The following is a 12945-nucleotide window of genomic DNA, read 5'->3' as shown; positions in this document are numbered from 1 at the left end:
TCTGGCAACGTCTGCAGCATTAGTTTTATGACTATTTGTGGCATTTATGGTGGGGACAGGGGCCACGCCGGACTGTGACCAACCTCCTCCGCCACACCACCGAGTCACATATGGGCTCCCAGCTTCCGCGCGGTGCAGCTTTAATTAGATTTGCACATTAGACAAAGACCAAGTCAGTCCGGCTAATGATACGGGGCCCATCAAATTGACATTCCACGCACGAAGGTCCTTTACAGTGGGTTAGCAGGATATTACTCATATAGTAGCGAAATAAGATCGGATGCCGGGGAATTGTAAGATTACAATGCAAGTGGAGTTCTTATAAGAAAAGAAATTCGTATTTCCATTTATAAAACAAGGAATAACCTTAAGGTGTTTATTTGTAAAATGAAGAATGTTTGTTTATCCCTTAAAATATATTTAATTCCCTTTAAGCGTTGAGCCAACGTTTTCCAGTCCTCGAAACATGCCTTTACCATATAACGAAAGTCGAAAAAACAACAGTAGTATCTTTTAGAGTTCTTAATCTCTGTTTGAACTGAGCAATTATAGATAATCATAATTATTTAATTTTTATGCAAGTCAGAACAGTTCATGCTTTGCTTTTGCCCCACTGTGCTGGCTTTGCCGCCTCTTTACGGCTGACTTGTTGGACTTGCTAGCTGCAGCGACTGTGGTGCGATAAACACCAGACGGCCACAGTGGCCCGGAGAGCAGTGCCAGGACATGTGTCCCGCCATCAATAACGCTTAATTCAATTCGAGCCGTGGCACTTACTCCCACTTCCGGAGGACGACTTCCGCTGTCTCTTTAAGTCGGGGAGCGACTGCGTCCGGCACATGATTATTATTAGTTATGATGATGTATCCCTTTTAATGGTTCCGAATGGCTGCGAATGGGGAGTGTGGACGTGCCCGGAGGATTGGGTGGTGGGTGCGGGGCCTGGGCCTGGGCCCGGCGAATATTAATAATTGTTTCTTTTTTGCTGCCTGGTGTTCGGGGGGCTGCGAAACACGCTAAAAATTAATTAAACGTTCTAGGCGAAGGGCATAAATGTATATGTACGTGTGACGGGTGTATATATTTTGTGCAAGCATATTTTTTTCATTTCTGTTTTTGCTCGGCCATTTCGTGGTTATTTATGCGCCTGACTCCACCAAAGTCCACGGACTTGGGACTTCGGACGGACTTCCCGGACCGGATCCGGGCCTACACTTGATTCATTGTTTTCGCTGCCGCTGCTGTTTGGGCCCAGTGTGAGCAGCACGCACTCATATTGCCAATTTATATTTGTATTAATTAATGGGCCAGTAAACAATTGCTGAAAGCTGCGCCATTAGTGCCGTTCCAGTCGATAGTGGGTGGCCGTGGGGAGGCCTGAAATGCGGCAAATGTCTGCAATAATAAGCTCCTCCACAGGCCACATAAATTACACATTTTTTCTCATCTCAGTCAGCCGGAGTTAATAACATTTTCATAACCGAATTGTTCGCATTGCACGTTGGTTATTAGTAAATCATTTTTGTAATGCGTCAGACGCAATAAATTTCACTGTCAATTGCAATTTTAACTAATCGAAATGGAGGTGGCTTTAAAATCTCTAAAAAATGTAGAATAATTTAATTTCAAATTTAACCTTTAAAACGAAGATTGAAATACAGTTCTCAGTTTTTTCTACGGAATCAGTAACTTCGTTAGGTAAAGGCAGAAGTTTAAAGAAAGCTAATGCATAACCGAACATTTTCATAAGAGAAATCATACGTATAAAATATAATTTCCGGCTATAGCTCGTAGCAACTTAAGCGTGTACATTTTGGTTGCTATTTATAATAAATAAATAAATAATATGTATCTTAGATCCGGGATGTGAGAGCTTTTTTGGTGCCTCTTTGTAAGGCAGCTTATAAAAATCGGAGTATTACCCACAGTATTTATCTCTTAAGAAATTCGTAAGTTTTAATTTTTCCCTATCACCCGTAAGTTCTTCTTAACTTAAGTTCTCTCAATATTTTCGTAAACACGTGGCCTTTGCAAGTCTTTCTTCTCATTAAAGGCAACTAAAGTGCGGGCCAAACTCCCAATAAAACCTCACTTGAAAATGCGGGAAACAATCGGTTGAAAAGCGCAGCCAAATGCCAGGAGCAGATTGTCCCGTGCAGTCACAGTCCCAATAAAAGTCGCCGCACTCCGGACTTCACTCTCCTCCGTTTGTTTGTCCACCCAAGGACTCCACCCAGGAAAACAAGTACGGCAGCTGAACACATTTACAATTTGCCGGCGGAGTGTGTGGCCCCCGGTTTTGGGGCATGATAAAAATGAGCGTCGGAAATGCGAATATAAATTCAGCCGTATCTGATGTACAAGTGTACATCTGACCGGGCGACGGGATAGGGCTCTGGGAGGAGTATGTGTGGCAGGATAAACATAATGGCTGCACTGCATTTCGGGAGCCCGTGGCGGTGGCAGGATGCCCGCCAGACAGGAGCAGACCAATCATCAGAAGTATGCCAGCGGCCGGAGGAAACGGCAGCGGAAATGACATGCAATAAAACACAAAGGCGCACGCATCGAGTGAAAGCGGGAAAGCAGGGGAGTCAGGGAAAGCAGGGAAATCCAGGGAAAGCAGTGAAAGCTCTCCCTTTTGTCTGTCGCCTGTCGCTGGATTATAACGAAAAATGGCATCTAACAACAAAAATCTATCTGGCAAATGCATTTGGCCCACCTCCTCTGCTGGCATCTGAATCAGGAGAAACTTTGCGGAATTACAATTGCAAAAGTTGCGTGCCCAGAGAGTCCTTGCCATCCGCCTGATGACCAGTGGAGTTGGGATCTGCAGATCTCCACCCCCGACTTTGAGATACACTCTCCGTAGGTCTGTGCGTTAACGCCAAAGTCATTTGGCTTATCAATGCCAGACGCAGACTATTTCGGTCGCTTATCGCCCGGTCGCATCGCCAGTCCCGCATGCAGGTGGCATTGGCCCTGGGATTCGAGGTGGCCAGTGGGGGATGGGCACGCCGGGAGCCCCGGGATGGGCGTTATTAAGTGGCCATTAGCCGGGCCTGGCGACAAACTGGACCTAGAAGGGGGCATCTCCACAAATTACACAGCTGCCAATGGTTTTGTCCCCTATCAGCCGCACGCAGAGAAAATATCACTTTATTGGCTAGTTTATAAATCTCTCGGAATGATGAAAATGTGGAAATCATCATAAGTAGTAAGAAGGTAAGGAACAGGGATACATGTAGAAAATATATGTTAAATATGGTATAAAAAGTTGATGATCCCTTTCAACAGGTCTTTAATAGAGGACTTAATATATACTAAATAATACTCGTATGTAATATAAAAGATGGTATTGATAAGATGATAAATCCTGTAACTTGTAGAACTCTTTATCAAGTGAAGATACTTACAATGTGTATTCAAATAACAAAAATTATAACATCCAGGATAATCATTTAAGAAAACAGTTAACATCAAGGGTATCATTTAAAGTACTACTATATGGTCAAATAAAAATAAAGATCCTCTTATCTCTGTAAGAATGACTTACTAGTTAAATGGACCCTAATTTTGCTGTTCTTAAAGATGAATACCGACTTTACTATAGTTTACTATAGGGTAACCTGCATAAGTTACCTAAATGGCATGTGATTTTTTCTCCGTGCATCGGAGCCAGTGGAATGTATGCAAACATTGTTGAGCTGACGGCTGGGGCGCAAGCTGTTGAATCTAACAAAGTAAGCAGGAACAAGGGTTCCACTCGCCGCCCCAGCTCCTGGTCGCCATCCGAGTGGCCGGCATTATTTGCTAATTACGCCCTGCAGCAGCGTTGCATGCATGTGATTGCTCTTCTTGGAGCGGCTGCCAACTGGCGGTTGCTGCGACCAGGGCACCTGGCCCTTTTCCCGATCCCCGATCCCAAGCAGCTCGGGTATGCCATAACTTGCCATCAACTTATTAGCAGGCAGCACAATTCCGCCCGGCTGCCTTATTTTCGATTTTAATTTCCATGTTGCTGCCGTTCGCCGGAGGATGCCCAGCATGCAAATGCTCGACATGCGCGTAATTTGTATTCCTTATCCGATGCATAATTATACTGCAGATAAGGCAGCGGAGTCGTGGAAGCCATCCGCCGGGTCACCAATTAATATATTCCGCTAGGCCCGACCAAATGTCCTAACTGATAGAGGAGGAGGATAGGTTTCCAAGCTGTATGGCTTTGATAATCCCAATCGAAAAAGTTTAGTTCCTCATTATTCTCTTACTGAAGGTTAGTTATGTTGGATGCTATTCTATATTTCTAAGTTTTACTTTTTTTAGATTGAGAATATATGCTAAAACATGAATTTATTCTTATATCCGAAGTACACCAGGTTAAATATATTTCATTTTTGAAATAAAACTTTTAAAATTAACTAAAATTTCCGTCAATTTTATTAGCCTCATACTAAATAAGTGGGATATTACCAAAAGTGTCATCCAATCATTACCTTACACATTATTCATAAAGATGAGAAGTATGAATTTTCCTTTTTGTTGAGGAATGGATTAACATAGTTCTTACCTCTCCATAGATTGCAACTAAAAACACCTCGGAGTACACTTTCTTTGAACTCTTTATTCTCGTGAAATACAGTTTGTCCGCTTAACCTAGGTTTATTGTGGAGTTTCAATAGCCCAATTGCTTATCAGAGTCTGGAGGAACCCTTTGCATTTCTACTTACTTCTCTAGGCGTAAAGTTAGAGTATCTGCTAGGCCTAGCAATGCAATAAATATAAATAGAGTGTATAAATAGGGTAATCTGCAGATATCTTCGCTACGCTACTTGTAATTGTAAAAATATGTATAGGTTGCATCTTCAATTAGCTTAACTAGGGATGTGTATTTGGAACAGTGTTGGCCCTTATCCTAGGGTCTCTCCTCCTGCGGAGTCGCATATGTATGTTGGTGAGTGTATCTTAACTAGGCGCCTTAATGTCAAGTTGAACTTTACTTTGCTTTGTGGTGTGGAGTGGCGATTGCCTCCGTTCCGAGGAATTGTTGATCGATGATCCCCGCGAGCGTTCTGGGCCACTTCGTTAGCCACGAGTCGGAGCCGCCCAGGGCGCCACATTAATAACATCTGGATCTGCATTTGCATCTGCATCTGGATCTGCATCTGGATCCCCTGATTGGAAGCCCCTCGGGCGGGCTGCATCACGAGATGATGCAGTTCTTGTCCTTGTCGCCGCCCATCTCGCTGGGCTTCCTCTTCCGATCGTAGGCCAGGGCATCATTGGGCACATAGCTCACGCGCACCCCGCCGTAGTGGCGCCTCTGCGGCAGCTGGTACATCATCATGTAGTCCTCGGAGCTGGAGGAGCTCGAGGAGCAGGTGGAGCAGACGTCCGACTCCTCGGACTCCTCCCGCTCCCGCTCCCTTTCCCTCTCCCTCTGCTGCCGGTTGGGCGACTCCTGGACCAGGCTGGCTGCCTGCAGGACCGAGGGTGGACCTTGGTAGGAGGAGGACAGTGGCTGCGCAGGCGCATAGGTATCCGCACGAGTGGTTGAGTGCGAGCGGTGACCGCTGCCACTGCGATGGTGGGTTGAGCCGGAGGAGGAGGACTTGCGACGCCTTCGTCTTCGGGAGGAGTGGCCATGACCATGACGACCGCCACCCTCCTTGTCCTTGTCCCGGTCCTTCTCACGCTCCCTCTCTCCACCGCCACTTGTCCCAGCTCCATTGCCCGAATAGCTCCTCGATCTTGGTAGGGTATCCGGAATCCCCTCGAAGCGCACGCCCTTCTTCTTGGCCGGCTCCCCGCTCATGGGTGAGGAGGAGGAGGCACCACTTAGGATGGAGACCGGATGCGGAGGGGCGTTGGAGGCCGACTGCGTGGACAGGGGCGTGTTCAGTGACCTGTCGCCCGCCGAGTGGGTGGGTGAGCCCATAAGCTCGGGCGGCAGGGCCGTGGAGGCCACACTCAGGTTGGGAGTGGGCAGCTCTGGAACATCGCCTGGCGGCGGAGGAGGTGGATGCAGGATGTCCGCGTACTCGTGCTGCTGGAACTGCTGCGAGGAAGAGACGCTGTGCAGCTGCGACAGGTGTTGCAGGTGGACGGGTGGCGCCACCAGTTTTCCCGCCAGTTCCGGCATGCTGGCGGTGTGCGGGTTCTCCAGGAGCTGCCTCTGCAGCTGGTAGCTGTTCGTGGGCTTCGCCGGCCAGGCTGCGTCCAGGTTCGAGGACATCTCGTTGAAGTTGTAGACCCCATCGCGCTGCAGTTCCATGGGCTTGGGCAGAAAGTGGGGCTGGAAGTCGCCGGGTGAGTTCAGGGGCGACAGATTCTGGGACGTGCTGGAGGCGCGTCCTCCCGAAAAGTCCGTCAGATCTCCTCCACCCATGTGGCCGCCATGGGGCTCCAGATCCTTGACCACACCCGCATCCGAGTCCGAGGTGGCGTAGCTCTTGCCCTGCTCCACCAGTCCGCCCGCCGCCTCCAGCTGCTGGCTCTGCATCTGGTACATCGCCTGGTTGAAGGTGGCCTGGTGTTGCTGCTGCTGCTGCGGCGACATGGGCGGCGAGCTCGAGGCGTGGCTGCTGGGGATGCGCGCCGGCAGAGGCGCCTGCGGGTGGGGGCGCACTCGCTGCGTGGGCGGAGTGGGCGTGGTGTACATCCCCGTGCCGGAACTGTCCGACGGCGTGGGCGGCTCCCCCTTGCTGCATGCAATGGAGCAGTAGATGGCCCCCCTCCTGGGCAGGAAGGCGCGGCCCAGCAGCGAGCAGCGGCAGGTATTGCACGAGAAGCACTCGTCCGTCGCATGCCAGTGCTGCCCGTCGTGGCTCATCTGGCCCTGGTCCACCCCGATGGCCTCCCCGCAGTAGTCGCAGTACTCGGCGAACATCGCGTCGAAGCAGTGCAGACAGTACGGCTTGCCCTCGCGCATGATGTACCGCTGGCCGCCCAGCTGCTTGTCGCACTCGTGGCAGGCGAAGTGGTTCATGTGCCACGCCCTGCCCTCCGCCTCCGTGCACTCGTCCGCCAGGATGATCTGTGAAAAAAGGGGTGAGATACTTTTAGAAAAGTTCTTGAAATTGATTGGATGTGGGCTAACAATTGGTGATAAATAAAGCGTCATACGAGTATGTTTTCTTCTTGATCCCTAAGCTTCTTCAAAAGAGTGGACTCACCTCATCGCAGGCCGAGCAGCGGGGCTTGAGGGTCTCGGCGTGGTGGCGGCCGCAGTACATGCGTCCATCCCGGTGGAAGTATATGAGGTCCACGAGCAGCTCGCGGCAGACGCAGCAGGCGAAGCACGCCGGATGCCAGCTGGCATTGGGGCCCAGTCGCGTGGCGAACACGGCGATATCGCCCGTGGAAATGAGTTCGTCGCACTGAGGGGTTGGGATAGATATTTTATCTGTTCGAGACTTATGTGGGTGGGTGGAATACTTACGCCGTCGCAGGGTCGGGCGCTCATCAGCTGCCGCACGTTGCCGCGGCCCAGGGCATCGCGTTTGCGCTGCGTGGAGAAGAGCCGCAGCTCCTTGCGCTCCTCATCCGTCAGTGAGTGACAGTAACGAACCTGCAATGACAGCGAGTAACTGAAAACTGTGGCTTTTCCTTCGCGTTCCCCGCCCCCTACACCTTTCGGGAAAAGACAGGGAAATCATATGTTCAAGTGGGGCTCGACAGCGCGAGGAACCGAACAAACCGTGGGCCGAACCCGACCAAACCAAGAGGAACCGCAGCCTGAAGTGATCTTTCCAAGAAGCGCGGACAGGGAACGGGCGGAGATTGTTTGTCTCAGTGGCAGACAGGCCCACATCCCAGATTCCTATATCCCACATCCCACAAATCCCAGAGCCCAGAACTCGGAGCCCGGAGAAACGCAGAGCAGACCGCAAAAGGCCAAACGGTAGCCGGTAGCCAGGCTGCCCATCAACGCTTCACCTCCAGCCTCCTGCTGTCCACTCCATCTGCATCTCCATCTCCATCTGCATCTGCCCATCTCCCCCAGAACGGTCTTTGCTCTGCGGTCTCTGGTCTCTGGTCTGCGGTCAGCTTCTCGTTTGTGTGTTGTATGCAAATTTTTTCGGCTGCCTCCACTTATTTTTCGGTTCTCTTTTTTCTCATTTCGAGGCGGCCTTCAATGAGTGTTCTAGTCATCGTTAGCCAGGCTCCAGATCTCAGACCCCAATCCCCAGAACAGTGATGGGAAGTGCCCCGGTAGCTGTGCATGTGGTACCTATTGATTTAGCAAGGTATTCATTTGCAACACCCCAAATGTGATATTTGTTAAACGTTATGGTTTTTAAGACCGTGTTAAAATTTAAACTTCCTATACATGTATCGATTTTTATTAGGATTGAATATTATTTAGTTATTTCTTTTTCTTAAAGCATTATAGAATTTCTATAAAAAAATTGTTATAGGAGTCCTTGCTCGTATCATAATAGGTCTAGTCCCCATTTCCTGTGTAAAATGGCTAGCTCACCAGCACTGTTCCCATCCCACGTAACTGATACATCTGGCAATCCGCTCAGCATTCCCTGTTTTTGTTTGGCTAGTTTTTTGTGGTCAGCGTCTGCTCTAAATACTAAACTCAGACGGAGTCTGCACTTGTTTTCCCGATTAATTAAAGGTTATAAAACGGGAAGTGGTCGGGAGGCAGGGATGCACATGGGCTATGTCCACGGGGGAAGAGGAAGGTGTGTGGGAAAATCGTCGCACAATTTGACTTTGAAATGTCATAGCCCGTAATTCGAGTTCGTTTCAATCACGATAAGCGGCTGCCAAGCGATGCCAGCTCCTCCAGTTGGGATAAATGCCGCAAAATTGACGGGCCCACGATCCCAAGGGGCTTGGGGTCAGGTTCTAGGGAAGGGATTGGGAAGGCATTGGGAAGGGAATGGGAAGGTGTTGGGAACATGTTGGGAAGGGGGTAGGTGTACAGAGGGCCCCCTCGTACTCACCTCGTTATCATGCGGCGGAAGTTGATGCAGCAATTGTCGCACACGATACTGCTCCCCCGGACTGTTGACGTATGGCACTTTGTCGTCGGGTATTTGCGAGAAATACAAGCGAACCTGCGGGAGAACGGAGCAGATGGATTCGAGTGGTAAGTATGGTACGGAATGGCCGAATACAGTTAAGGAGCAGCGGGCTCAGAAGGGTTAAGAGCCGACACAGCGGGCAGAGATTTTTGATTTTATTACGCTGATTTCTTGGCCGCTCCGCGCGGAGCCTTCTGAGCCAGGTTGAAAGGTGCACAACGTGCTAAGCCAACTTTATTGGCCACGCTCCTCGCAAAGCGTTCTTTCATCGGGGCTTTGGCGGGGAAACGGGAGGTGGAAATGCCAGCTCAAGCGGCGGCTGACTGACACATGGCTTATGCCGCATCAACGTAAATTGCTGCCACATGGCTGTAAATAAATTTTCAATTCTGTTTGTAAAGTCAGCCAGCGCGAAGAGAGGCAAAACGAAGAAATGCAACGCTAGACATCTGATGGTATGGGACGGGATGCGACGGCTTTAGCGGAAGTCAAAGAGTTAAATGCAAAACGGCCGAGGCCCCGAAAAAATTCCAAATTTCAGAGTTCGGAATTGCGAACTGGGATATGCGATAGGGGCTGTGGGACATGGGAGCTGAACTGGGCACTTCTGCCAGGGCAGATTGTGAAAGATTTATTTGGCATTGTCGCATATTTTACGCGAATAATTTACGAGTTCGTTTCGTTTTGCGGCGCCTGGCAAATAATTGAAAAAAGCACGGCCCGGCGCTCTCCAGCCACAATTGAATTGGCCATTAAAGTCAAATGCGAATTGAGGAATGGCTGCTGGCCGGCGGAGGAGCATTCATTAGCGCTATCTAATTCGAGGGACAGTCGGACAGTCCAGACACTCGGACATCCAGACTAGACCTTCGCCTACTTGACACACGCTCCAATAGAGTTGAGCGGAGCCAGTCCACGTCGCCATCCTCGGCTGCAATCGCCTCTGGCCACTCCGCTGCATCATCTCCGACTTGCCAGGCGATCCTGGCCACTAGTCGCTGATTTATGGCCCCGTCGCGTGTATTTATTTACAGCTCGCTCCGAGTGACAAAATAACGCACAATAACTCAAGTATCCCGCTTATCGCCAGCCCACAAATCTCGCCTGCCTTCCGCGGCCTGCCCTTGGCACTGCGCGTTCCTCACTGCAATCGCAGTCCAGGTCTGCGAAGGCATATCGAGCAGGTCTTGGGGGCCAAGAAGTGTCCCGAAGAGCCACGAGACATTTGCAGAGCCTGTTCCAAACTGGGACACCGCCATTCCTGACCTCATGTTGTGGTATTACTGAGTGTTACATTTTTTGTGGGTAACGAACTTGAACCGCAGATAATATCTGAGACTAAGTATTGTGGAATACTATCATTTGAAAAGGAGCGGAGCAAATACGGCTTGTTTTTAATTTTTAAATAGTAATTTAAAAATCAAATGAAAATAAAGAATATTAAAATCTGTTTTATTTGTTTCTTCCTAAGAGCATCTTATTTCTGAGAAAAATATAAGTGCACAACTTTCTAGAAACCTTGTTGATTTAAAATCTGTAGAGGATCCTTTCTGTTATCCAAAATGCTTATCCAACACACACTACCGATAAAGATTCTCTAGATTAAGAACTCACTTGATCAGGCCGCAGTCCTGGTGGCACCCAGGTGTACTCCTCCAGCGCACAGCCACTGTCGTCGTCCGAGTGCGACTGCCGCTGCATGTCCATGTGCGGTCCGCCCAGGAAGGGGGCGTGCCCTGCGGCGGAGGAAGTGCCTCCGGCGGGATGATGGAGCAGCGAGGGTGGCGATGGCGTGGACAGGGCCGGCGAAAGCTGGTGGTGCGGCGGAGGCGGAAACTGGGCATTCGAGTACTTGGGATTCGCGGAGCAGCCCGGCGAGTACTGGGGGCCCAGTGGCAGGGCACCTCCCGCTGCTCCCGATCCCAGTCCCACTCCCACTCCCTGGAGCTGCTGGTGGTGCGGCGGCAAGTACTGCTGGTGGCGCTGCAGGGGCAGCGGGGAGGTGGGCAGGATTCCGGCTGCCGCTTGGGCCGCGTAGAGCGCGCTGGCGGAGGAGCTGCTGGGCAGGCCCATGCTGCCGCCGAGGGCGGGGGGCGTGGCCAGGCCCTGCCCACTGGGTGAAAAGTGGCGCGGCAGCGTGGGGATCTTCTGCAGATAGGAGATCTGCGTTAGCGGCGTCCGGCTGATGGGCCTGCAAGTACATGAGAACAGGCGGAAAACGTGACTTAGCGAAACGGGCTTGACTAATCAGAGTTTAATTAAAATTTAAAAATTTAATTAAAATATTTCCTGCTTACTGCCGGGTTAAAGGCCGTCGCAGGAAAAGCTTAAATAAAAGGAAAAAACGCGGTAATCCCTCGCCGCAAAGCCGAATCATATTGTTAATGTAATATAAAACCGCATGAAAATCATGTGCTTTGTATTCCTTTTGTAATCGTTGGATTTATGCGGTTTTTTACTTCCTATTTGCCGTCGAACAAGCTGTCAATTTTAGTTTGTTTTTCATGCGTTTTTTATTTTGACGGCGACAAAAGTGGCGGCTTGGGGGCCGGGGGAGTGGTTTTTGCAAACGTCAAAATGAAAAATATACGCTTCACAGCATTTACACAAACAAATCGACAGCCTGCGTTGCCTTTGTTGCTACTTTGTTGTTATCGTTGTTGTGAAGCCCGCAGGTCTGTCGCCGTTGTCATTTTGCCATTTTCCGACATTGTTATCCTAGACGGGCTGGAATGCCCTGTAACCCCTTTTCGTGGCCTCTCCGATTACAAGGATTTTTGGAAAAGCTAGTATGATGTGATCCTCACTTATAGAATTAATTGATATTTATAAAAATAATAGTAAATAGTTAAAAAAATGATGTAGCAAGCAAAGTTGGAAAAACCATATACATACAAATAATTAAACATCATTATTGAATACACATATAGCGTATTCCGACTAGAACATTACTTTATATATATGTTATGTAAAAAACTGTCAATTTTGAGTTACAGGGTATGTATTATATCTAATAAGTGATATGGAATTAACATATACCCATTGTTTGGCATATAGAATAGGTATTTGATATGGTATATTATGAAATATATGATATGGAATATGATGTGGTATGGTATAAGGCATATGAGTGTAGTGTAAGGTACATGATATGGTATATGATATTGAATGTCATGTTTGGAAGAGGAAAACTATATTAAATCTTCCTATTTTCAATTTCTAAGAAACAAGCTTACATTTAATCATAAGAGATGCAGATTCTCCCAGTTTTATTTTATAAAGAGAGGATTAGTTCAGGTACCGATTAAAAAGTAATCAAACTTACAATTCTTGTCCACTTTTTTAAACCCAATTAGGGTCTTTAAAAGGGATTCCGAAGAAGGATTAATAGAAACCCGCCTAACCCTTTAATCCCACATCAATTAGGGACTTTCCCGGTTTTCGTAGTGCATTTGCACCGCTCCTTTGACATCGGGGAAGTAAGCACGCACCATTTCATGGCAGTTTGCCGTATGAAAGGATAACTGTGCATTGTGCAGATACTCACACACACGCCCCCACATGTAGCTGCAGATACATAGATATATTTCCGTGTGGGACCGAGGGCGGGCAGGGGCGTGGCCGGGCTGAACTGAACTGAACCGAACTGGAAATGCGAGTTCATGCGGGCGTTTTATCAAAACAATGCTGTCCGCCCTTTTGTTGTTTTAGCCAGTGAATTCTTTCTTTTCGCCTGCCACATCCCGATTTAACATTTACCAATTCCATTTCTAGTTCAGAGTGGTTTCGGGTCTGGGATTGGGATGGGGATTAGGTCTGGGACTGGGACTGGGACCCACTGACGTGTCAATAGCTGGGCGAGTGCTATGTGCCAAGCGGTTTCTGCGGTTTGCCGGCAAATTAA

At 48.9% G+C, this 12945-nt stretch overlaps 1 protein-coding gene across 8 annotated transcripts in view; it reads right to left on the bottom strand.

The window, feature by feature from the left end:
- Positions 1 to 4604: 4604 nt before the first annotated feature.
- The window catches only part of LOC108030045 (protein prickle), a 64135-nt gene continuing 55794 nt past the window's right edge, over positions 4605 to 12945 (bottom strand). For all 8 annotated transcript variants that reach the window (XM_017102620.3, XM_050887852.1, XM_044091735.2 and 5 more), the window contains 5 exons: positions 10656 to 11232; positions 8961 to 9074; positions 7442 to 7570; positions 7176 to 7379; positions 4605 to 7036 (listed from right to left, as the gene is read on the bottom strand). In XM_017102620.3, the coding sequence (XP_016958109.1) occupies positions 5204 to 7036; positions 7176 to 7379; positions 7442 to 7570; positions 8961 to 9074; positions 10656 to 11232 (2857 nt within the window). In that variant the 3' untranslated portion in view covers positions 4605 to 5203. The remainder of the gene's footprint in view (positions 7037 to 7175; positions 7380 to 7441; positions 7571 to 8960; positions 9075 to 10655; positions 11233 to 12945) is intronic.

Source organism: Drosophila biarmipes, chromosome 2R (genome assembly GCF_025231255.1).
Source record: "Drosophila biarmipes strain raj3 chromosome 2R, RU_DBia_V1.1, whole genome shotgun sequence".
Taxonomy (NCBI): domain Eukaryota; kingdom Metazoa; phylum Arthropoda; class Insecta; order Diptera; family Drosophilidae; genus Drosophila; species Drosophila biarmipes.
Note: the sequence above shows the minus strand (reverse complement) of the source record. Positions and strands in the feature narration are given on the sequence as shown.